Source organism: Danaus plexippus (assembly GCF_018135715.1).
Source record: "Danaus plexippus chromosome 13 unlocalized genomic scaffold, MEX_DaPlex mxdp_15, whole genome shotgun sequence".
Lineage (NCBI taxonomy): Eukaryota > Metazoa > Arthropoda > Insecta > Lepidoptera > Nymphalidae > Danaus > Danaus plexippus.
Genome location: NW_026869849.1, coordinates 1,044,463 through 1,067,423, shown reverse-complemented (window position 1 = coordinate 1,067,423; position 22,961 = coordinate 1,044,463). Strand labels below are relative to the sequence as shown.

Genomic DNA, 22,961 nt, shown 5'->3' with positions numbered 1-22,961 from the left:
TGTTACCTTCATGAGTTTATATATGTTAGGTCCTTACGAATAAAATTCGCTTTTGTCGTACTGGCCATATTGATATCAAATATCTCCTCTTTGGTTGAGAATTCCAATTTCAAATTTATACAGTTATTTACACAGGGATTTGTTTTTGAAACCTGTAATCCCGAAACCCGTAAATGGAATATTATTTTTCTCATATGTCATCTCGCTGAAGTTTTAGATTGAGAAGTTATAATATATAATGATTAGTAAGGATAATATTTGAGAAAAGTAACCCATAAGATATTGGTGGATTTTTTTGAGCTGAATAAAGGAATTATGAAATTCTTAACACCTGGTAAGTTGAGTGTCGGGACATGAGGATTCAAAGACACGTATCCCCTTGAAGAGAGTGTTCACTGTCTTGGCTGAAGAGTCTTGTTAGGTCCATGCTCTGGATATGGAATCTATGTCACGAGGACAAATTAAAAATATATAACAAATCAATATAATTTATTAAAACATCTTAAGTAATTATTTTTGAATATTTTTATTTTTTTGTGATAGTAAACCGCATTAGAACTTGCAGTCGTTAAAATTACAATACATAACGTTTTTTACATGTTAAAATTATATTCAAATTTAAAACTGTCATTTTTTTTTTCAAGCATGAAAACCTTCCGTGGGCCTTACGGATTATACAAAAAAAAATTAGCTCAATTGATCGAGCTATTTTCAAGTTATGCGCTTGTCAACATTTTTATTTATATAGGCTAGAATAATAGTATGACAGTAATAAATTCTGCGAAATAATGTACACGTAGTATATTTTGAAAGAGTTTATATATTTGTATAAAAAAAATAGTTAATACTCTCATAATATAGAAAAAATAATAATAGCTTTGTTTGTATTTTCTATATAAATAATATAAATATGTTTTTAAACTGTACTCGTATTTCCCGGCTCGGGTTGACTCTGTCGAAGGACGCTCTATATTTGGACCGCTATCAAACAGTTGATTCACGCCACTGTGGTAGTGATGTGACTTTAATTATCGATATCACAAACATTAACATATGGAAATTATTAAATTTATTTATATGTTTAATATTCGTCTAGATACAATTGTAGTTTCTGACATGTTTGAAATGTGTATTTTAAGTAATTGACATTTATACAAAATAATAGTTTATATTCATACATAATATTAGTGACGTAATATAAAATTATATATGTGTAATCAAATTAAATTATATAATATTCTTCCACACGTTCCCTCGTATTAGTGAAGCGTTATGATGGGTTCATAATGTCTGTGTGATCTCAGTCATCATCAAAGATTAATCTGCAAAACTATAATTTATACGGCGAAACTAAGCCACGTGCTGTTATTATATATATGGGATATTCATTATAACGGAATATTAAAATTATTTAGGTAATTTCAGAAGAAATATAATATAATTTTTTATTACTTTATTTATTTATTGTTTAATGAGTACAATTATTGTGCTTTCAGATAGCTTTGATATTATGTTAGCGGTTTTAACGAAGGCACCAATATTTGAATTTCTATTTTTGATGCTATACATGCAGAACAATCAATTCTGTTCATTGTCATATATATATTCATCTATTACATATACATTTAAACCGGTGGGTGGCATTGAGAATGTTATTAAAACGCTATCCGCGTGTATCTATGTTCTAATATGTTATGTGAATCATCAAGAATGACCATCATCGGTCATCGTCATACTTAATTAAACTCCGACCTTCATCTATGAATGGTAACTTGATATTATTTTTTGCTATCGTATAATGACTGCTCTAAAACAAATTAATTAATTAAAAAAATTACATTATATAATATGTAAAATATAAATATTATGAACAACAACATTATTATTCTCCTCACAGTATTATTTTCATCGTGCAGTGAATAGCAAGTCCTTTACGTCACTAGCTCGTTATAAAGCATGACTCAGTTATCGATACCAAAGCGTAACTCCTTCCCCTCACTACCAGATATAAATACAACCCGTTTACATAAGAAGTCAGTGTCGGTGATGATAATAATAGTCATTGACTCATATGCATATAATTTATAATAATTTATATTCTATAGCTATTTCAATATTTATGTCTGTTTTGTTGTTATAAATAACTCGTGTTATATTAAGTTTGATGAGAATGAGAGATATGTTGCTTAAATTATACGGAATTTTATAGATTTGTTATTTTAAGTTGAAATTACTTTTTAAAATTATATGTTGCTTTAGTATCTTGATATGCTTTTATTTTTTAATTTTAGATTTTTGTTTTTCTATGGTATAGTTATTTTTAAATATGATTTATGGAGTGAGCGTTTAAATAATTTCAACTAAATGAGGGAGGATTGCAGCTGAGGGGACGTTCGAGTCATTGGGACGCTATTTATAGTTAGTTATCTTAATCTCAGGTTATAGCTCGGCACGGAGACGCACGAAACAGAATAATACATGGGGGTGAAATGTTTTTCGAGTTTAAATATATATAAAAAGCTGTTGTCTGCAGATCGCTCGCATTCAGAATACAACTATTGTTAAGGTAGATTATTTTTAATGCTGTGTTCATTATATCTAAATGGGATCGTTGTCTGTACATAACCTATTTCATATATGTCTATTTGAACTCTGTCCGTCAGCTTTTTGAAGGAATAGTTATTTGTGAAAATGAACCTTTTACACGAATATGTGACGTTAATTACGAATGTGTCTTTATAATGTATTGAATCTAAATATAGATCGATAGTCGGCCTTATTTAGATGTGTTTACTTGTTTATTGAAACTTCAATTATAGATTGAAAATGAAATTTTTCTTGACATTTAGTTCTTTATATTATATATATATATACATTTCCAGAAGACCCAAAAAAATTCAGGCATTTTCAATATTCTAGATTCTATTCTATTCTATTCTAAAGCTTGTATATACATATTAAGTATAGTAATATAATATAAACGAATTAGAAAATGTAATCGCATACTATTAAGACTTTCTAAACGCGTTCGTTAGTGTCTTCGATGTAACAATAAACTGTTCGACCGACCTTAACTTTCGACTGCGAACTGTTCAGTACATATTCTTACTACAAGTCTTTCACTGCTACCGTCAATACGTAGCGTTTCTAGTTTTTCATTCGTAAACCTTCAACCGAAATTCTTCGAATTCTCTATCCCTTCGGAGAGACGTCGTTTCTCTTAGCGTCTTTTACCGGATTTACTATGGGGAATGCTCTGAGGAGATCTTCAGGCATTACCTGCAGCTCAATTTCACCACGTCACGTCACAGGCTGCAATAGCATCCGCACCACCTCGACATTTGGCAGTCAACCACAGCGCGCTTCAAACGAAACTTTCTGCCACGCACCACCACCCTGTGGAATCAGCTGCCTAACGACGTATTTCCGCTTCAGTATAACTTGGAATGCTTCAAGCAGAGAGCGTACCGTTTTCTGAAAGGCCGGCAACGCACTCTGGAGTCTCCAGGCTCCACGAGTGTTCATGGGGGGCGATGACCACTTACCATCAAGTGGCTAGCCTGCTCGTTTGCCCCCTATCATAAAAAAAAAGAATTGCAAACTTGCCTTAAGGGTACAGAATATAGATGTGAGGGTTGACTGGGCTAACATCATTAAAGACAACAGCGATAACATCTTCACATAATAATAATATATATGTATCTGTATATTATTATATAACAACTAGTGTCCGTACGTTGGTCTCGCCACCAACGACCAGGGATGTTATTTGATTGGTCAGTAGGATAGCAAGAGTCGTCTTAATTAACTAAAACATAACAAAATAAAAAACCAACAACAGACAAGTCTCATATGTCTTATCTGTAAATTCACCGATATTTTTATCAATTTCAAAGAATAACAAACTGTGCATTTGTAATCTAAAAATTCTTTAACAATAATTTTTTTTTTTTAAACCATTTGATTACTTGCAGTAATTTGCTTGTAGTGATGTTATAATCTGTATTTTTATCATCTTTTAAATTGGCGCTGGTTAAGTCATAATAGTCTTAAGAGGAATAAGATAAGTCATCAATGAAAGAGTCATTTGCTACGTATTGTTTAAATTGATCTAAATTTGTTTTGTTAGTACCATACCTGAGTCAACGAATTTGTCGAGGCTTTATCCTCATTACAATGTAATGACTTGCCATAAGGAATATTAAATACTCACGATTTTTATGATGTTATTGTTAAATCATCATACTGACACAATTTTAAGATATTTACGTAAAAGAATATTAGACAATACACACTATATAACAAATTTTCCAATTGAAGTTTTTTTCGGAAATAAGCGGTTCTTGTACAGTTTATTCTCAAGTAGTAGATATAGAAGTTATTTAGTAACTAGCACGGTAGTTGTTTAATAACTGTTTGTTTGTCCTTACACCGCACCCTCTCGGATGATCGTTGAGTTTCTATTAGTAATGATTCCTTGTCTCCCCCCATCTTTTCAGTCTTCCCGTCATTATTCTTCGTGGGACATTTTAACAACCTTATATAAGTACTGCGATTTAAGTTGGTAACACATGAGGCGAAAACTATATGAAAGTATCGTTATGTAAATAAAAAATACATTTGTTTTTTTCTTTAAGTATGTTCTGATGTCATTATTGCAGCCAGTAGACGTAGGTGTTGAGCGATAGGACATCTACTCTAATGTTACTGAAGTACGTTCAACTCTAGTACGAAGTTTTTTTTTATTGATCACATGTGCCTCAATATGTTATAAAAACAATCGCTCGATTACAAGTCAATGATTCCACAGAAAAAAAACATGTTAGGTTTTATTTACCATTTAAATTAATTTAGTTTGTCCACACATTTTATTTCGTATTAATACTAATAAAAAAAATATTTATCGAAAATTTTACTTGGTGTTGTTAGCAAAAAAGAATTACTTCCAAACAAACTATGATTTCAATTAACTAAATTATTTTTTTGATATGTTTATGAGCCATGACAAATAATTATAATTAATATGTTCTTTATTACCATTGATTTAAGATCAATTTTGTATATATTTTAATTCAAACTATTGCTATTCCTTCATACAATGTATTCTGTAATTGAACTAGCAATCTTAAGCAATCTCTGCGGACATCTGCGACATCATCACTATGGAGTGGAGGAGGGGCTCAAAGTGAAATAGCACTTAATGCAATCTCAGTAGAATTCATTTCCAATTAGCTCATAATAACCAACGACTATTAGTTCTCATACAGTTAATTTATGCTTGAAATCTCGACGGATCACAATTTGTCTCGTTAATAGATTTACGACTCACTCCATGTAATCTTTACGTCCAATAACTTTCTATGTTACGTGATTATAATGGTTACTATATAATGTAATATATTTGTTCAGCAGCTTTTCTTGGCGTCGCTATTATTATTTCCTACAAGCAGTTTTCCGCCGTTTAGACAGCGGATGCGGATGTTGCGTCTAAACTAAACAGCACACTTACATTTTATACCATAATATAACGATAAACAAATATTAATATAGAAAAAAAAAGATCTATATTTTCAAAGCTTTAGTGAAAATAATAAGAATATAATCACATTGTTTTCAATATCTCCTATAATTTTTTTGTATCCCTTAGTCAATAAGTGTGGCATACATACCATATTAAATATCCTCTACCTATATGTATATACAGCCTCTTTCGATGTGCTCCAACTTCACCATCAATCTCTGATACGGTTAGTATAATTTGTTATTGACAAAGCCTATTTTATCTCATTAGTCTTATCGAATGCTAGATCGCTTAGCGCTAAGATGGACAGGTTCCATTCGAGACGCTGCTGCCTAGGGTTGTGGTGTCCGTCGTTATATTATAATTGACAAAGTTTTATAATACATTGATAATAATTTTGCTAATTTATACACCTGCTTTATTTTTTTTGTTTCTATCTATAAACATATATGTATTTTTTATTTTATTGCAAACAGTAAAGTTTAGTCATGAGTTTTTTAGTACGGTTCGTGAGTAATGTTTTCTTTAAGTATGATATAAAATAAATAGTTCTATGTAATTCTATTAGTCCTGATGAGGCAGTCAATGAGTGAGATAAGCAAAAACATACTTTCTCAAGGGAACCTTTATATCTTTAAATCTCATATAATTAACATATGAGTATTATATTAAGAATATTACGAGGAATGTAAAGTGATCCCTTATCGCGTTTTAACTGACAGTCGCTTTTTCATCGACAAATTATAATTATATACACACGTATAGTAAGTTGCAAAAAAATATTTATAGATTTGTTCGATTTCTATGTAAAGGCAGTTTTTATGTGACATAATTCAAGGTCGATGTGAATGAGTCAGAACAAACCAGTCCAACATGAATGAGAACTAGGTAGATTATAGCATAATATATAAATAAATAACTCGAAATCATTGTTCTTTTAACAAACAAGAATTTCCAAGAAATAATTATTATATCGTGAAATTGTATGTAAATTTGTATTACAATAAAAACATGATAATTACAACTAGTTCATTGTAATTCGTTGATGTTTAACGTAATGTATGTATAACCCTAGCATTAGGTTTTTGTACCGTTAGTAACGAAACTGGTCCAATGCCAGGCCGGGTCCATTCGGATATGACTCGCTCTGATCTCATCCGATCATTTTATTATGTTTATCATTTATATATATACAATACCACTTATAACATTTGTTATTAAAATCACTATTTAAGTATTTAATCCTCGGTTAGATTGATGTTAGTCACTCGGGTTTTTTAATATTTTTTTTAACCTTATCGTTGCTTCGCAGCAGTCATGATCATAGGAAGGGATAAAAGTGTTTTCGACGCGAATCATATGCGAAAATTATAGTTCATTTACACTTGAAAATCTTAGTAATTATTATGTAATGTTACATAACTTTACAGCAAAGTTAATTATATTTAATTAAATGTGAAATAAAATTAGCATATTGTTCAATATAGCTTAGACATCCGAGTTCGCGAATTTATAATAGAGGAGTGGCTGTCGTTTTGGAATACATGTAACACATTTAGTTGGTAGAAGACGCCACAGAAGGAGATAGACTTATTACATGTGCTATAAGAAATGTAACATGTAGAGATTTATTTAAAGAAGAACAGGCAGAATAAACATTAACTGACAGAATTTATGTAGGACAAAATTTTTATAAATATGTTTTCCAAGAGTGTGAACGGTATACATATTAATTTTGACGTCTTTATGAAAAGTAGGTTTGGTTTATAAACTGTCGGAAACCTCGTGCTGAGATTATTAATAATGAAAATGTTTTACTGTTCCAGGCGTCCATGGACCTGCCGCCAGACAAGGCAAAGCTGCTGCGGAACTATGACTTGGAAAAGAAATGGGAGATCATATGCGACCAAGACATGGTGCAGGCGAAGGACTCGCCCGCCCACTATCTCAACAAACTGAGGACCTACCTTGACCCTAAGGCGTCCAGGAGTCACAGAGTGAGTTCAACGTAAACTATAAACTAATATTATACTTAACAGAATAAAGACAGTTACATTTCCTGGTGTTGTTCGTAGCAGATACAATACACTGAGACCTAGGGCCATATTTGTCTAGTCAAATATATCTTTAGCAATTCTGTTAATTCTTTATTGAAACTAATCACAATTTTTCTTCTCATCTACGCTACTTATACTTTGATGACTAATAGCACTTTTTTAAGGATTTTAATTCTAAAATGAATAAAATATCGCCTGATTTGTACGGAATTCACGGTTTTCGGTGACGTCTGTGAGTCAGTCATCAAAGGCAGGAATGGAATGAATAGACCTTATTAAAAATTTGAGAGATAAGAACCCTTCGCTTGATGTGTCTGAATGTTTGGTCTCAGGACCGCGCCCTCTAGAACCCGTTACATCCACTCATATGTCTATATCTCGCTAGATACATACATTTGTCTGTCGGAGACTGTGTCTGCTCCTCTACTGCGAATCACTCGGCCGTTACTAACAGCGTAACCGCGTACCGTTCAGATCTTGTAGCGGTGTCGATTGATTTCACTGAATTCCCTTCAATTGAAGACCACAAAGATATTTATTTAAAATTTTTGTTAGAACATTCCCGACTGTAACGAATGTCTTTGTGATGAGTCAATACCTATTAATGATGCTCCGTGGGAAGTGTGCGTCATAACAATTGTTTCACATTATGTTGGACGACGTACCATGAGTGAGGATATGTTATAAAAATGTATATAAAACAAAGTTATAATAACTTTATGGTGCTATAAATAAAATGCACGCATAGGTTCGATTAAAACATCATCACGTGTCGGATAGTATCGAACGATATCCGACCGCAAACAGTACGATGCTACTCGATAAGTTGGATTAGATTGGAACGGGTTCGACTTTTCATGTGGTGTCGGTATGATTACTACATACGGGGCGCTAACAGTTCCATTCATAGATCTAACTATTAGTATTCACGTAAGTTACTTAATTAGGAACAGGAAACGCTGCGTGTATGGTGACGATGAAAATTCGGAAGCGGAGACCTCTCAGAAACATTGAAAGTATCAGAAATTCATTTTGTGTTGTGTCGTTAGAGGCAAGTTTGGAAACTTAATTAAGATGTGTTCAATTATAACATAAATATGACAGTGTCACCTGCCCTCTACACGCTTACTGCAGTGTAATCGATGAGGTCGCGTCGTCTGGGCCTGGAGTCTTAACTTAAATAAATATATTACAGGTGAATACGAACCTGTAGTACATTTGATAATCTGTAAATATAAAATTCATGATAATTCATTCTAGGAAGATATTAATTTAGAATTTACTCACTAATATTATAAATTCGAAAGTTTGATTTGACGCAAACTTTAAGGTACGGAAAATGAAGAAACCTTCCAGTGATGAACATTACATTATATTAGAACAAAGATTCCCAAACTTAATTAGTTTACTGCCCATTTTTAGGATAAATAATTTTTTAGCGATCCCATTTTTCACGTACTGAAAAACCACTACAACTTATCCTAGCTAAATGAAATTACAAATAACCCCCCCGGCTTTTACACAACGACCCCCTTTTTGTTCTGGGTTTTTTACTGCCTTCCTTTAGGCCTACAGCGCCCACTTCGGGAAAGGCTTCATTAGAACAACATGTAGCTCAAAATAAACCCAAAAATTATTTGTAGTTCCTAAAGGAACAAAGTATTGCCCTTTCCCTTTTCCCACCCTTTCCTCCCCCTCTTCCCCAATCAAGGGTGGCAACACATCCGCAAAAGCTATGATGCGGATGCCCATGGGCGATGGTACTACCTCCGTCAGGTAGGCCATTTGCTCGTTAGCCCCCTTTAGCGTAAAAAAATGACAGTTTTATATTTATGACGTCCCGTCAGAGACTATAGATGGCACTGCTATGTATGTATTTCATTTAAGTATACATACTTAATATCCATCTGGACCATATATTAAAGGAATCAATGCAAATAATAATATTAAAATAGTATGGTAGAGCTCTTATATCGTAATCAGATTAAACGTTGAATGTGGGCTAACAGTTTGATGGCATACGAAAAGAACGTTTACTCTGTAAAGACGTGATCAAATATAGAGATACGTCCAAAAAGTTGATCGAGATAACTACACTGATTACTATTTATAGTTTTGATTGCCTTAAGTTATACAGAATCATAAAATTAAAAAACGATTACTTTGTTACATATATTGAATGAAGATATTTGTGTTTTTATTCAAAATTACTTTAAGATACAGAATAATGTTCCATAACCAACATATTATATGTTTAACATGAATATATGTTCATTATGATTTAAAATTTACCCTCAACTAAGCATACATAGAGAAGGAGTAATAGTCATATGGGTACAGAAGTTTATATACAGTAAATTATTTATTACTGCCGCAATGATTTTAACACATAGTGGTTAAAATTTCTATATTTAATTTATGATATTTATTGTTTTGACAAGATGAGATTAACACACTACTAGGATAGACATATATTCAACGAGGTCCTATCTGGGTCCTACACTCATGTTATATACGCTATAGGCCAGTGAGATCAGCCGTTTCTTATTGTACATACGTATATATAGTCGTCATTCTCATATACTGACAATAATTATATTAATTTTATAAAATTATTTAACCACCATATAATGACAGTAATTACAATAATTCGTCCTTGTATCTTTGACCTTTGGATCTTTGAGTGTAGAGGCCCTAATTAAGACGTGATTTCCATACAGGAAGCTATTGTCGCTTTCATTTTTAAGGTATTCTCGTTAGCGCGTTTAGCGTACATCGCTGAACACCTCGCTATATTACAATATATTAACACATCGATAATTACAGAAGAGAAAGATGGTCGGTGACTCCACGTCGACGCAGGTTCTTAGGGATTTAGAAATATCACTGCGAACTAATCACATCGAGTAAGTATTCATTGATAATATACAAATATTAGTGATGTGCCGGGGTACGGAAGTTTATCGATTGTCACAAAACAACGGCTGACAATACTTGACTCCTTTCCTGTCACGAGATAATTGTTTTTTTAAGGGTGTTTTTTTTTCTAATTTGTTATCTTCTTATGTAGTAATAATCTAACAGAAAAAAGATAAATAATAGTTACGCCAATAATATCAAATGAAATCTTTTTCTTTGAAATATCCGGGGTACATATACTTGGTATCCAGCACATCAATAACTATTTATTTATTACATTTTTCTTTTATTGTGAATATTATCGCGTCAATCCCTTTAATAGAACGACGAGAAGACAGGGTCTTACAAATGTTATATTAAAATTGAATCAAATCAAGCGATACTCACATTACATACAAAGTTAGAAGAATAAAGAAATATTTTAACTTCAAAGACTTAATAAATTTTTCCTAACCTTTGGTACGTTCGTGCTCCGTAGATGGGTCCGTGAGTTCCTGAACGATCAGAATCAAGGTCTGGACGTGTTGATCGACTACCTCAGCTTCAGACTGAGCATGATGAGGCACGAACAGCGAATAGCACTCGCGAGGAGCCACTCCACAGACGCCATCAACCAAGGTATGACTATGACGTCACTGTGATACCTATTGGGAAGGGAATAATAAAGAAGGGAAGATTTTTCAGCTTACTTCACTCTTACTGTGAGATAACTAGATGTAATGTCTTGTTTACGATTATTTGGCAAACTGATACAAATATTACTTACCATTGAAATAATAATTCCATATTAATTGTTGGTTAATATTATTATATATTTGAATGTTTTACCAGCGAACACGACGACTTCAGAGTGCAGCGGGCCGGAGATGGGTGCGGGCTCCACGTGGCGGCGGAGGGCGAGGTCCGCGGACTCAGAGGGCGAAGGCCCGGGGGCGGGGTCCCCGGCCGCGGCCAGACGGAGGACCAGGCATGCGGCGAGGCTCAACATGGGCGCCTCCACTGATGATATACACGTCTGCATCATGTGCATGAGGGCCATCATGAACAATAAGGTAGAGGAGGGGAGATGAGGGCTAGCTGGCTGCTGGGTTTTATCAGTGGAATTAACTTGGATAATAGATAATGCAAAGTTTTTAAAGCTGAAGGCAGTTAGTCTTTTCATTCATAATGACCAGCCTTGATGATCCATCATCAAGATTCTGGTTTGAAAAAAAGAGTGCTTATAATTTTTAGTCATAGTTTAATACAGACTAGCGAACTCGTGACGCCTTTCAGCTATTAAAAATACTGATACTGGCACCATTTGTACTCATGATGAACACGTGTACATTTTTCACGACTGATATATTTTCTCTCTTATTTGGAACAGCTAATCACTCTTTCGTTTCATGTTTCCAGTATGGCTTCAACATGGTGATCCAACATCGCGAGGCTATCAACAGCATAGCCTTGTCCCTGGTACATCACTCGCTCAGAACGAAGGCACTGGTGTTGGAACTGTTGGCGGCCATCTGCCTGGTGAAGGGCGGTCATCAGATCATTCTCTCCGCCTTCGATAACTTCAAGGAGGTGGTCGGTGAGCCGAGGAGGTTCCACACTCTCATGGAGTACTTCATGAACTATGACAGCTTCCATATTGAGTTCATGGTGAGTGACGTCACCTCCGTTCACTATATCTGTTAAGACTGTTTTCTGTTACCGTGTCCGCTATTAATCATCTTAATAATTATACTATATACCTATTAATTACATTTTCATTAAGAATCATTAAAACAATGGGTATCTGGTAAGAGTACCGATCAGTCCGTCCCGGTGATGCTGTCAAAGCCATTAGGGCTAACAGCTACAGTCAAGTTGATACTAAAACAACCGAGCTGTCTTTCCATAGTACATTTCCGGACATGCTGTAATCTAATGTAAGATTTACGAGAATTCCATATTAAAAATAGCATATTTTCGACTTTAACATGTGCAAGTTAAGGTTCATATTTGTATAACGGAGTTTAAATTGTAACACATATTGTTGCAGGTGGCGTGTATGCAGTTCGTCAACATAATAGTACATTCAGTAGAGGACATGAACTTCCGGGTGCACCTCCAGTACGAGTTCACGGCGCTCAAACTAGACGACTACCTCGAGAGGCTGAGGCTCTGTGAGAGCGAAGACTTACAGGTCACTAGTGCTATAATATATGGTATATTGTATCATGATCATAATATATATATATATATATGACCTTAATTCAGTTTAAAACGTAGAAATTATAGTATAACTATAATAATTATTAGAAATGAGTGTAACATTTAATGTATATTTTCCAGGTCCAAATATCAGCGTACCTCGATAACGTGTTCGACGTGGCGGCTCTCATGGAGGACAGCGAGACGAAGACGGCGGCCTTGGAGAAGGTCAATGAACTGGAGGATGAATTGGGACATGTAAGGAGTCCATTACATACAGTACAGTTGCTGACTCATACACGGACCAGCTCTAGGGTCTTATATAAGATAATTAATATTCAGATCGGAAGTCCTAAAAAAATGATATCGAACATTTTCGCGAATATTCATTTACATAAAATTTAAGATTCTCGGATGTACCGACGCGTTTATTTTATCTTTACCACATACTGTACTTTACAGCAACCGTGATCATGCGCAGACGAGATGCTAATGTCCTAACAAAAGTGTGGGTGTCAATAACTTCTTCCAACTATTAACAACACTTTACTTACTTTATGTGGCTTTCTGTTTCCATCAGGCTCACGAGCGGCTGGCGTCCTTGGAGAGAGAAGCCATCGCTAAACAAGCAACGCTGGAGGCGGAACTAGCGCAAGTTAGACACGAGAGAGACCAGCTCGCTGAAGCACGGAGGCAGGTCGTGGAGGAGGTGAGGAAGAAGGGCATACGTACATTTATATAGGAACATATAGATGATAATAGACCGCTGATATAATGTGATATGAATACGCAGATTATAACTTAATTAACCCTATCTGAAAAGGGATTGTTTGAAAAATAAAATACACTACGGTGAAGGTAGTTTAAAGTTCAGTTAATAGTTCCTTGAAACAATAAATAAGGGTATTTTCGATCACAACCACAAGTGTCATAAAACTAATTAAAATACACGTGAAATTCAGGTGTCGACTCTGAGGAGAGCTCAGCAGGACTCGAGGAACAGGCAGTCGATGTTGGAGTCGAAGGTGCAGGAACTGGAATCGCTGACCAAGTCACTACCGCGAGGAGCCTCCAGTTAGTATATAATATTAATAATAATAAATTACTATACAAGAAGCAGTCATCCTAAACACGTGTAGAATAGTAAGAAAGTTCATGCAACTAGAAGAAAACGAAATCTCACCTTCTCACACAACACACACGTAACTAACACACTACATGCCGTAGTTAATTGGTTTCGGCCCGTAGAGGTTAAAATCAGCTCAAAGCTGACGAAACATCAACAAAACACAAATAATAATGATATATAATTCCTCGCATCCTCCTCATGCGGATGATGAGGGATTGGAACAGCTGCCTGCGTCTGTTTCCTTCGAGTTATACTGAGATAGTACGCTCACCACCTACGACTTCGTTTCGATGTTCCAATTGGTAAAATGACAGTGAAGCACTGTCGCGTGTGTGTCGGTTGCTTAAGATGATTGTTATTTTAACACAATTGAGGCATTTCTGTTTGAGTCCAATTCCAAAGTTCTCGCGGTTTGTGTCACGGAAAAAAGTTACTTATTAACATTTTTGTATCTCCCCAGTGGGTGCTATATCCTCACACGCGCTATGTAACGGCACGGGTCCAGTCAACGGTCACATCTCTCCTCCTGCTCCGCTAACCAACGGTGACGTCCACCCCCACTCCACCCCGCCGTCCCCTCCCCCCGAGGCGCCTCTCCCCCCACCCCCGGCGGCTCCCCTGCCCCCTCCTCCTCCCCCTCCACCTCTGGTGGCTCCCCCTCCCCCCGCCCCGCCGGCTCCCCCCGCGCCCGGCCTCATGGCGCCCCCCATACACACGGACGCCATGACCATAAAGAGGAAGGTCGACACCAAGTACAAGCTGCCGACACTCAACTGGATCGCGCTGAAACCAAATCAGGTGGGAACTGAACATTAACGTGACTCAAGTATTTAATTTAACTTAAACCCTGCTGTCCCTATCTGTGAGTTGTGGTACACTTCTGATGTATAACTTTATTTAACAGCTCAGTAATCTCTGTTCACTCTGCTCAGTAATCGCGAGTCTGGGTTCACAAGGTTGGAATGAAAAAAAATACATAAACGTTAAAAATACATTTTATATATCAGGAGCTTTGCTTTTTTTAAATTTAAATTAATCGGCTGTTTTATTTGGTATTGGTTGAAAAATGTGATCCACAAAGATAGATGGACATCTGAGGAACAAAAAAGTGATTTATATTTTAACTGGAGACGAACTCTCCCGTTTCTGGTGTCTTGATCGATAAATGAATGTTCCTAAATGTTTATATGATGTACGAAGGTGCGCGGTACGATCTTCAACGAGCTGGACGAGGAGCGACCCCGACGGAGGATCAACTTCGCCGAGTTCGAGGAGAGGTTCCGTATAGGGGGCTGCGGTCCGGCCCGGGAGCCCGACGACCTCGCCTCCTTCCCCAGCAAGAGGTTCAGGAGACCCGACACTGTGTCGCTGTTGGAACACGCGCGGCTTAGGAACATCGGTACGGACACACACACATACAAATCATATACACGTGTCAACGCACACTGTTACAGCAAAACACACACACATACACAGTACATACCTATTGTATGTATAACAAACGGATCAAAGCACACTCATGCGCGGATGCGGGATGATATTCGTCATAAAAATTTGAGTGTTTGATATCATTAACTGTCTTTTTTTACATATCATTGCCAAGCTAATGCTTTCATAAAAGTGAAAAAAAGTGTCGTTCGTGTATTATTATATATATTGTTATTTTACCATGATTTGGTAATTTTATGAATCTTTTGTTTTACAAAAATATTGAACCTCTTATGAAGTTAACGATAAAACAGATAGTTAATTTTAGAATTATGAACTGGTTACAGCGATCTCCAGACGAAAACTGGACACGCCCGTAGAGAAGGTCATCGCTGCGATACACAACCTGGATCTGAAACAGTTACCTCTGGAGAGTGTCGAAATACTCCAGAGGATGGTGCCCACGGAGGCGGAGCAGAAGGCTTACAAGGAGTACGTGGCGGAGAAGAAGAACGTCAACCAGCTCACGGAGGAGGACAAGTTCCTCATGCAGCTGGCCAGGGTCGAGCGGATCTCCGCCAAGCTGGCCATCATGAGCTACATGGGCAACTTCTTCGACAACATACATCTCATCACTCCGCAGATCCACGCGATCATATCCGGCTCGTCGTCCGTCAAGTCGTCGCAGAAGCTGCGGAACGTTCTAGAGATCATTCTGGCCTTCGGTAACTACCTGAACAGCAGCAAACGCGGCCCGGCCTACGGGTTCAAGCTGCAGTCCCTGGACACGTTGATGGACACCAAGTCGACGGACAAGCGAGTGTCGCTGTTGCACTACATCGTGGCCACCATCAGACAGAACTTCCCCGAGCTGCTGAGCTTTGACGCTGAGCTCCTGTACATCGACAAGGCAGCGCAAGGTGGGCACAGCTTACAGTTCATACTCAAACTTGACATTAGTAAAACATAATTTTTTTAATGCCCAGTCCATACTCTTATCATAAAAATTGTTTGTATTAAATATTTAAAAGGGAATTAAATGTCTTAGGCGGTCATACATCTACAACAATATTGCACAGTACAGTTGATTGTACAATATTATTAGCGGTGTGGGGATAATATTGAAAAATTGCGCAATCATCAACCAGGAGTTTTGTACCGTTTTGTGTTTCCTACTGTGTCGGGTTAGTATTGCGCAATACTTTTCAGTTCACTGTTTCGGGCGGTTGTGATCGGTTCAGTCCCGTGAATGTTTGTCAATCTCATTGCTAAATATTATTGAACGTTTGGATTCAAAGAGGGTGTTCAATATGATTGTACAAAATTATTGTAGATGTATGGGCGGGCCGGCTTACTGTTATTTAACTTAAAATAATCCTCTTTATATGTGTCCAGTGTCGTTGGAGAACGTGGTATCTGACGTGTGTGAGTTGGAGCGCGGTATGGAGGCGGCGCGGCGGGAGAGCGAGGCGCGCGGGGCGCACGTGCTGAGGGACTTCGTCAACAACGCCGCGGACAAACTGCGCAGACTGCGCGCCGAGACCAAGCACGCACAGGTGAGGCGAACATGGATCGACGACTGGCTCCGCTGCTTAGTGTGAGAATAATATATGGTCTGTTCCGCGTGTATGCTATTGAACTCGTGATGCGGACCTTCGAGATAAAATATTACCTATATGGTATTCCGACTTGTAAGATGCATTATTGGGAAGTTTCATCGAAATCCGTTAAGTAATATTTGCGTGAAAGAGACGGACATATCCGAACATGCCGGCAAACTAACACATCCATACACGATCAGATGTAATATTCATATATTGATCGTATTCCTGGTCAACTGTCGCGTGCGTCACATCTAATGAGATGGCTCGTAATAAAACTACAACCTTTCCGTCAAGGACTCGTTCGCTGCGTGTGTCGAGTACTTCGGCGAGGCGCCGCGGAGCTGCGACGCGAACGCTTTCTTCTCGCTTCTCGTTAGATTTACGAGAGCCTTTAAGGTTAGTATTCATAGCAACGACATATAGTAGTTATTCATTAAATAAACACGAAACGTCACATTAATGTCTGAATACAGCAAGCTGATGCCGAGAACGAGCAGAGGAGGCGGCTGGAGGCCGCGCACTCAGACGTAGACCCCGCGAGGGCAAAGGTTGCGCACAAGAAACAACAGGTACGGACACTCACACACACACACAGTCGAAGATATACACACACTGGCGCACACACACACTAACATACACATAGAACATACACACACTAACTAGCCCTGATACAAGTGAGTATAAGTCTTGTATGGGATATACCTGACTTAGTATTCTACTGAACAGACATTAATATTATTACACATCACTCTGACAGACAATTTTAATGAATATTTTAAGCAATTACAGTTTTCGCTTAAATATCGCTTCAGCGCTTCGACGGTGGATCCTTGTGTTAGCAGTATTTAGTTGCATTAGTTTTGATGATTACTTTAATAACTATTAACTATACTATCAGTGTTCTCAGTGATCCCACTATTCTCTATATTTAGGATGTATTATTGCGAACGTCTGTCTTTACATGATGTATTTTTTAAACGTTCAAAAAAATATACTTTTTAATTTTGTATCCGACAACTTTGAATACTTAAGAATGTATGTCACTGCCTTAATCTATTTTAATTCAAAAAGTATTTTTATTTTTCCGCCCTTTTTCATATATTTTTTTTAATGTAGTTTCAGCCTCGATAAGTTTTTTTTTTTCATTAATTAACTTGGTGCTGGCTGTCACATCATAGCATATCATTAATGTGGCAATATTGTTTTCTTAATTAACATTCTTAATTTCCTGTATATATAATTTTGTTCAAAATGTTGCCACATTTAAACAATAGTAGCGGTGATGGTAACACCACAATTTCTCACAGAGGTTTAACTACGCGGCCGTCAGCGCTGGGCTGTTGCAGCAGCACTTGGCACAGCTGAGGCACAGCCCAGACCTAGCCTAGACCGGTCTAGACTAGACCTAGCCTAACACGACTAGGAGTAAGTCGTTGAAAGTTTCAAAATGGGGCATCATATCCTGTGTTAACTAACCTGTTATTAACTCATTAACGGTCGGTCAATAACCAGTCGTATACGGAATGTCCCTGTATATAACATCACGTAATGTAAAGTGAGTCACTGACTGCGGGCGAAGCACTACCATGCATGAGGGCAAGCACCCTTGTCTCGTCACCCAAGGAACAAAAACGCTTTAATAAATCCACACAGATAATATTTTGTATCTAATAATTATCACGGAGTTTGTGTCACGTTAATCTTACGTTATTGACTAGCTGCTTCCACCGGTTTCGTCTACCGAGGGTGATACGTAACGCTCAATCAATGAAGTAAAAATGTACCACATACAAATATTATATCGCTCAGTAAAACGTACATTAGGCACTTTGCTATAGAGGTAATATTCAAACTTTAGTTACTAAGGAATTAAATAAGATATGTGAAGGCAATGAGGTGACGAAAAACAAAAAATATTGCAGAGCTATTAAATTTTAGATATAGCATTCTAAAATTTATTCTCTCGTCCAATATTCTTTCGCCAATTTTCGCTGCCTCGTTCATTTATTGTACAATCACTAGTTGCAGATATAACTTAGTTAGTACTTATCACAGAAAACACACGTAAATTGTCTGTTACTTTAAGTGGCTATATAAAATGTCTATAGAAAAAGTTTGAAAAAAGCCAATCAACGGCCCGTAGTTAAATCGTGATCTTACATTTAGTACTTTTTGCAATCCTCTCTTAACATTATTATATCTCTGGTGGCTGCACTGCATGTACTGATACTATACGGCATGAGTTTTATACACTAACGACTTAGTACTCACATTGTTGGATGAAACAGAATTAAAGTACTCCATAAATCCTAAAAGCTGCTACTAACATACACTCTATGGCTTTCATGATGGAGACGTTTGAATTAAAAACGTACTTTGAAATTGTCTTAAGCTTCACCTGGTATGTATTTTATAATTCCATGGTCATGAGACGGTCACTTCACATACATGGCACCAGCAAACATGTTACACCGTTTGTGAGAAGACCAATCCTATGTTACGAAAATCCCGAAGCTTTATCTGTTACGTGTGACCACACATGAAAGAAACAATTTTCATTGTAATTTAATGTCCATTGTTTCCAGGAGGCGGTAATAAACGAACTGAAAACGAAATCACAGGCTGTGGAAAAGAAACTTCTTCATCAGGACGAAGTGTACAACGGGGCCTTAGAGGACATCCTGCACGGCCTACGATCGGAGCCCTACAGACGGGCGGACGCCGTCCGACGCTCACACCGACGCCGAATCAATTCACACCGTCTCTCCAAGGGTCTGGAGGAACTGGACGTATGATACGAACCATCCAGCGAACCGCTGGATTTTTCAGTACAGAACGCCGTGATGTCCATAGACGCCAAGTGCGGCTTCTTCACGGCCAAGAAGAAACGTAAAGACTTGGAGATGGTCCACAAGAAACCGATCGCCATCTACAACATAGAGGACAACATCGACTTCCCCAGCGAGTACCACAGAAAGCCGAAGGCGTCCACATACAAAGTGGCGCCCTCCGACTACGAAGTGGAGGGTAGTTGTGAACTCATCAAGACTACCTACGAAGTCATATCCAAGTACACGCGGGCGATGTTCGACAAACAGAACGAGACGGTCGTCTAACACGCACATACAGACACACACACACACGCACACACACACACGCGCGTGCAGAGGACAGATGTGATGTATTTTATACCGTAACACTGACACCGAGCGTCCAGTGCTATTTTGATAAGTGCAATATTTATATAAAGACAAACGTTTGATACGCCCGCGATTCATTCCACACAACCATATTTTGCTAAGACAAATTTACAGCGTTTTCTATTTGTTTACAACGAGCTTGTTAGCTGACGGTTTTTGTACACGTTTTCGGCGCACGCCGCTCGGAGCACCGTTATATGACGATTGCAGCATTTACCGAGTATATTGAATCAGTATCGCTAGATTGTTGACATGGCCTTCGATATACGCACAGTTTTTTAACCGACTTTTTATATAATCGATGTAATTTTTACAAGTTTATAATCGTATTACCATAGACTAGTTATGTTTATAAATGATACATAAGTATATAGTATTTATTTTGTATCGTCTTAAAGTAACAGAGTAGTTTAGATTTTTTGCATTTAATAGTAGCATTTCGTACAGTTGTGATAATATTTTTTTTTTATTTTGATATGGCAACATTAGATTTCAATGACAAACGGTTATGATTTTTTTCTCACAGCCATCATGACAGTTCTGTACCTAATTTTAATAAGATCCGCTGTATGTTCCGTTTCATTATTGTTTGTGTAATTATTATTTATTCTCAATATTCGGATACAACTGATCTGATAGTCATTCTCGAAATAATCCATTTGTAAATATATTATTTTCTTGATCGCTGTTCATTGATTGTAAATATTGTATAATTTCGCTTAACTCAAGATGCTTGAGGTGATTCTGTTTGATAGATTATTATGGTTTTTATTTAGAGCCGACATGCACGATATAGTATATAACAATTTAATGTTCAAACATAATATATTTATCTGTGTCAATATTCAGTTTGATTTTTAATAATTTCTTATAATTATAGTTTAGGTCAGAGTGCTTTTGATCGGTGCTTAGTATGCACTCGTCTTAGTTTTTAATTTTATTTATTCAGTTTCAAAATATTGCGAAATTCATGCCTGCATCATAACAGGGTTGCATTGATTTCAAACAATAAAAAAAAATGTTGAAAGTTTAAAAGTTATTTCATATAATGTAATCTGTATATTATTCTCTCATTATGATTCTTAAAAAGAATACGTTTGATTAGTTATAATTTTGGGAACGGTTACAGATATGGCACGAGTATAGCAAGGACAAGAAAAATTATTAACACTTTAGTCACCAGAAGTAATGAAAAAGTCAAGATTATTTGATTTTGTTTGCTGAAATCTGAATGAATCTTTACAGATAAAAACACTGTCACTTCTATAACCTTCTCGCGATTACAAAGTAGTTTTAACATTTCCATTGTATAGTTGTGGTGTCGAGTGTACATGAGTTGATTTTGTTCATTGCATGTATTTGCTAGCTTAGAAACAGTATTCAGTGATGCAATAAACATTAACATTATACATTGTTTTAATTTAATATAATCATTACAGGAGGATATATAGACATTTGACAGAACATAATGAGATCTAAGATTTTCGCGAGTTTTATTCATTTAAATGAAACTAGTATTTTTCGGATAAACTACGCGTGATTTATTTTTGTAAAAAAACTATATACTCCCGACGTTTCGGTTACTTTTCAGCAACCGTGATCACGGGCAGACACACGGGCACATCTCGTCTGCCCGTGATCACGGTTGCTGAAAAGTAACCGAAACGTCGGGAGTATATAGTTTTTTTACAAAAATAAATCACGCGTAGTTTATCCGAAAAATACTAGTTTCATTTATTTGACAGAACAGTCACTCAGTTCTGAAATAACCACATCTCCGACTTGTCCCCATACGCCATAGTGTTAAATAACTTGTAATATTCATTATAATAACAATATTTATTTCTATTAAGTAGCGTCATGTACACACAATAACAAATAACAAATAAATACAATTTGGGTATTTATTCAACAATATCAAGAATGTATGAAATGAATGAAAACTTCAGTCCTTTTTATTATTAACATGATCTTGAGCTGTACTGTGTATCCTCTGCACTATAGTATCCACATCAGCCATAGCGCCAATACCAGTATCCCCACACATAAGTTTCTTTTCAATTGATGGTATCTCTTTATAACCCCAAGCTTTTAACGTCTCGATTTGATTGGCTGTTATCGGATGCTGATACATCCGAGTGTTCATAGCAGGGCAAAACAGCAGCGGTTTAGACACATCCCAAGCTCTTACTGTACATGTCAACAAGTTGTCACAGATGCCCTGTAATTATTTGTATGATAATACTATATTACCATTTCAAAATTATAAAATATTAGTTTTGATAAAGAAGTGGTATATTAGTGTAGTTTTAATATTCAGATTAGGCAAAAGCATCCAAATATAACACAAAACTAACCTGTGATATTTTTGCTAAAGTATTAGCATCTAGAGGAGCTATTACTAACATATCAGCCCATTTTCCGAGTTCAATATGAAGCACTGGATCCCCTCTATGATTCCAGGAGCTCCATTCGACATCATCGTCAAACAGCGAGCAACACTCTGGGATATCAGTTATTTTGAAAAAATGTTTTGATCTCTCTGTACATATTACCTGTATCTTTTGGAAAATGAGGGAGAGAAAAACATTAACATTTGTCGTTGCACAATTACGCACGGAACATAAGGGGGATTTTATGACTTGTTTACCTTAAATTTATATCCATTTTCAACATTGGTAATGTTGAGTAGGTTCTCAATTATCAAAGGTAACTTTATTGTAGCTACACTACCGGTTACACCAATGATGATGTTAAGTAATTTCTTCTCCATTGTTCAAATATAACATAACGCATCTCAATTATTTAAAAACTGTTAGATTTGTTGACATACTAATAAGAATGTAACATATGACAAATGACAGTGACAATTCTCATTTCTGCAAGTACACCCTTCTAGTTTGTGCCGTCTTTAATTTCCCA

At 36.5% G+C, this 22,961-nt stretch overlaps 2 protein-coding genes across 3 annotated transcripts in view; one reads left to right on the top strand and one right to left on the bottom strand.

Annotated features, from left to right (window-relative positions):
- Positions 1-21,446, top strand: part of LOC116770038 (formin-like protein) — a 41,583-nt gene extending 20,137 nt beyond the window's left edge. The window contains exons 2-18 of one of the 2 annotated variants that reach the window (XM_061527691.1): positions 7,348-7,518; positions 10,405-10,484; positions 10,976-11,115; positions 11,329-11,549; positions 11,896-12,144; positions 12,527-12,670; positions 12,820-12,936; positions 13,259-13,387; positions 13,641-13,752; positions 14,268-14,605; positions 15,008-15,206; positions 15,583-16,155; positions 16,631-16,791; positions 17,134-17,235; positions 17,313-17,408; positions 18,147-18,264; positions 19,425-19,566. In XM_061527691.1, the coding sequence (XP_061383675.1) occupies positions 7,348-7,518; positions 10,405-10,484; positions 10,976-11,115; positions 11,329-11,549; positions 11,896-12,144; positions 12,527-12,670; positions 12,820-12,936; positions 13,259-13,387; positions 13,641-13,752; positions 14,268-14,605; positions 15,008-15,206; positions 15,583-16,155; positions 16,631-16,791; positions 17,134-17,235; positions 17,313-17,408; positions 18,147-18,227 (2,913 nt within the window). In that variant the 3' untranslated portion in view covers positions 18,228-18,264; positions 19,425-19,566. Of the gene's footprint in view, positions 1-7,347; positions 7,519-10,404; positions 10,485-10,975; positions 11,116-11,328; positions 11,550-11,895; positions 12,145-12,526; positions 12,671-12,819; positions 12,937-13,258; positions 13,388-13,640; positions 13,753-14,267; positions 14,606-15,007; positions 15,207-15,582; positions 16,156-16,630; positions 16,792-17,133; positions 17,236-17,312; positions 17,409-18,146; positions 18,265-19,424 lie in introns of both variants that reach the window. The other variant, XM_061527690.1, reaches the window with a different exon arrangement.
- A 413-nt stretch (positions 21,447-21,859) lies between these two features.
- Positions 21,860-22,890, bottom strand: LOC133320199 (phosphopantothenoylcysteine decarboxylase-like). Its single transcript, XM_061527782.1, has 3 exons — positions 22,690-22,890; positions 22,397-22,600; positions 21,860-22,260 (listed from the first exon to the last, which is right to left on the bottom strand). Exons 1-3 carry the CDS (start codon positions 22,810-22,812, stop codon positions 21,985-21,987), a joined length of 603 nt encoding a protein of 200 aa, XP_061383766.1. The 5' UTR covers positions 22,813-22,890; the 3' UTR covers positions 21,860-21,984.
- Positions 22,891-22,961: the final 71 nt, after the last annotated feature.

Excerpts from the sequence above, each read along its gene's own strand:
- LOC133320199 (XM_061527782.1), bottom strand. The coding sequence starts at position 22,812 with ATGGAGAAGAAATTACTTAACATCATCATTGGTGTAACCGGTAGTGTA. Across the intron at positions 22,601-22,689 it reads AAAATGGATATAAATTTAAG|ATACAGGTAATATGTACAGA; the intron begins GTAAACAAGTCA and ends ATTTTCCAAAAG. Across the intron at positions 22,261-22,396 it reads CTTTAGCAAAAATATCACAG|GGCATCTGTGACAACTTGTT; the intron begins GTTAGTTTTGTG and ends AAATAATTACAG.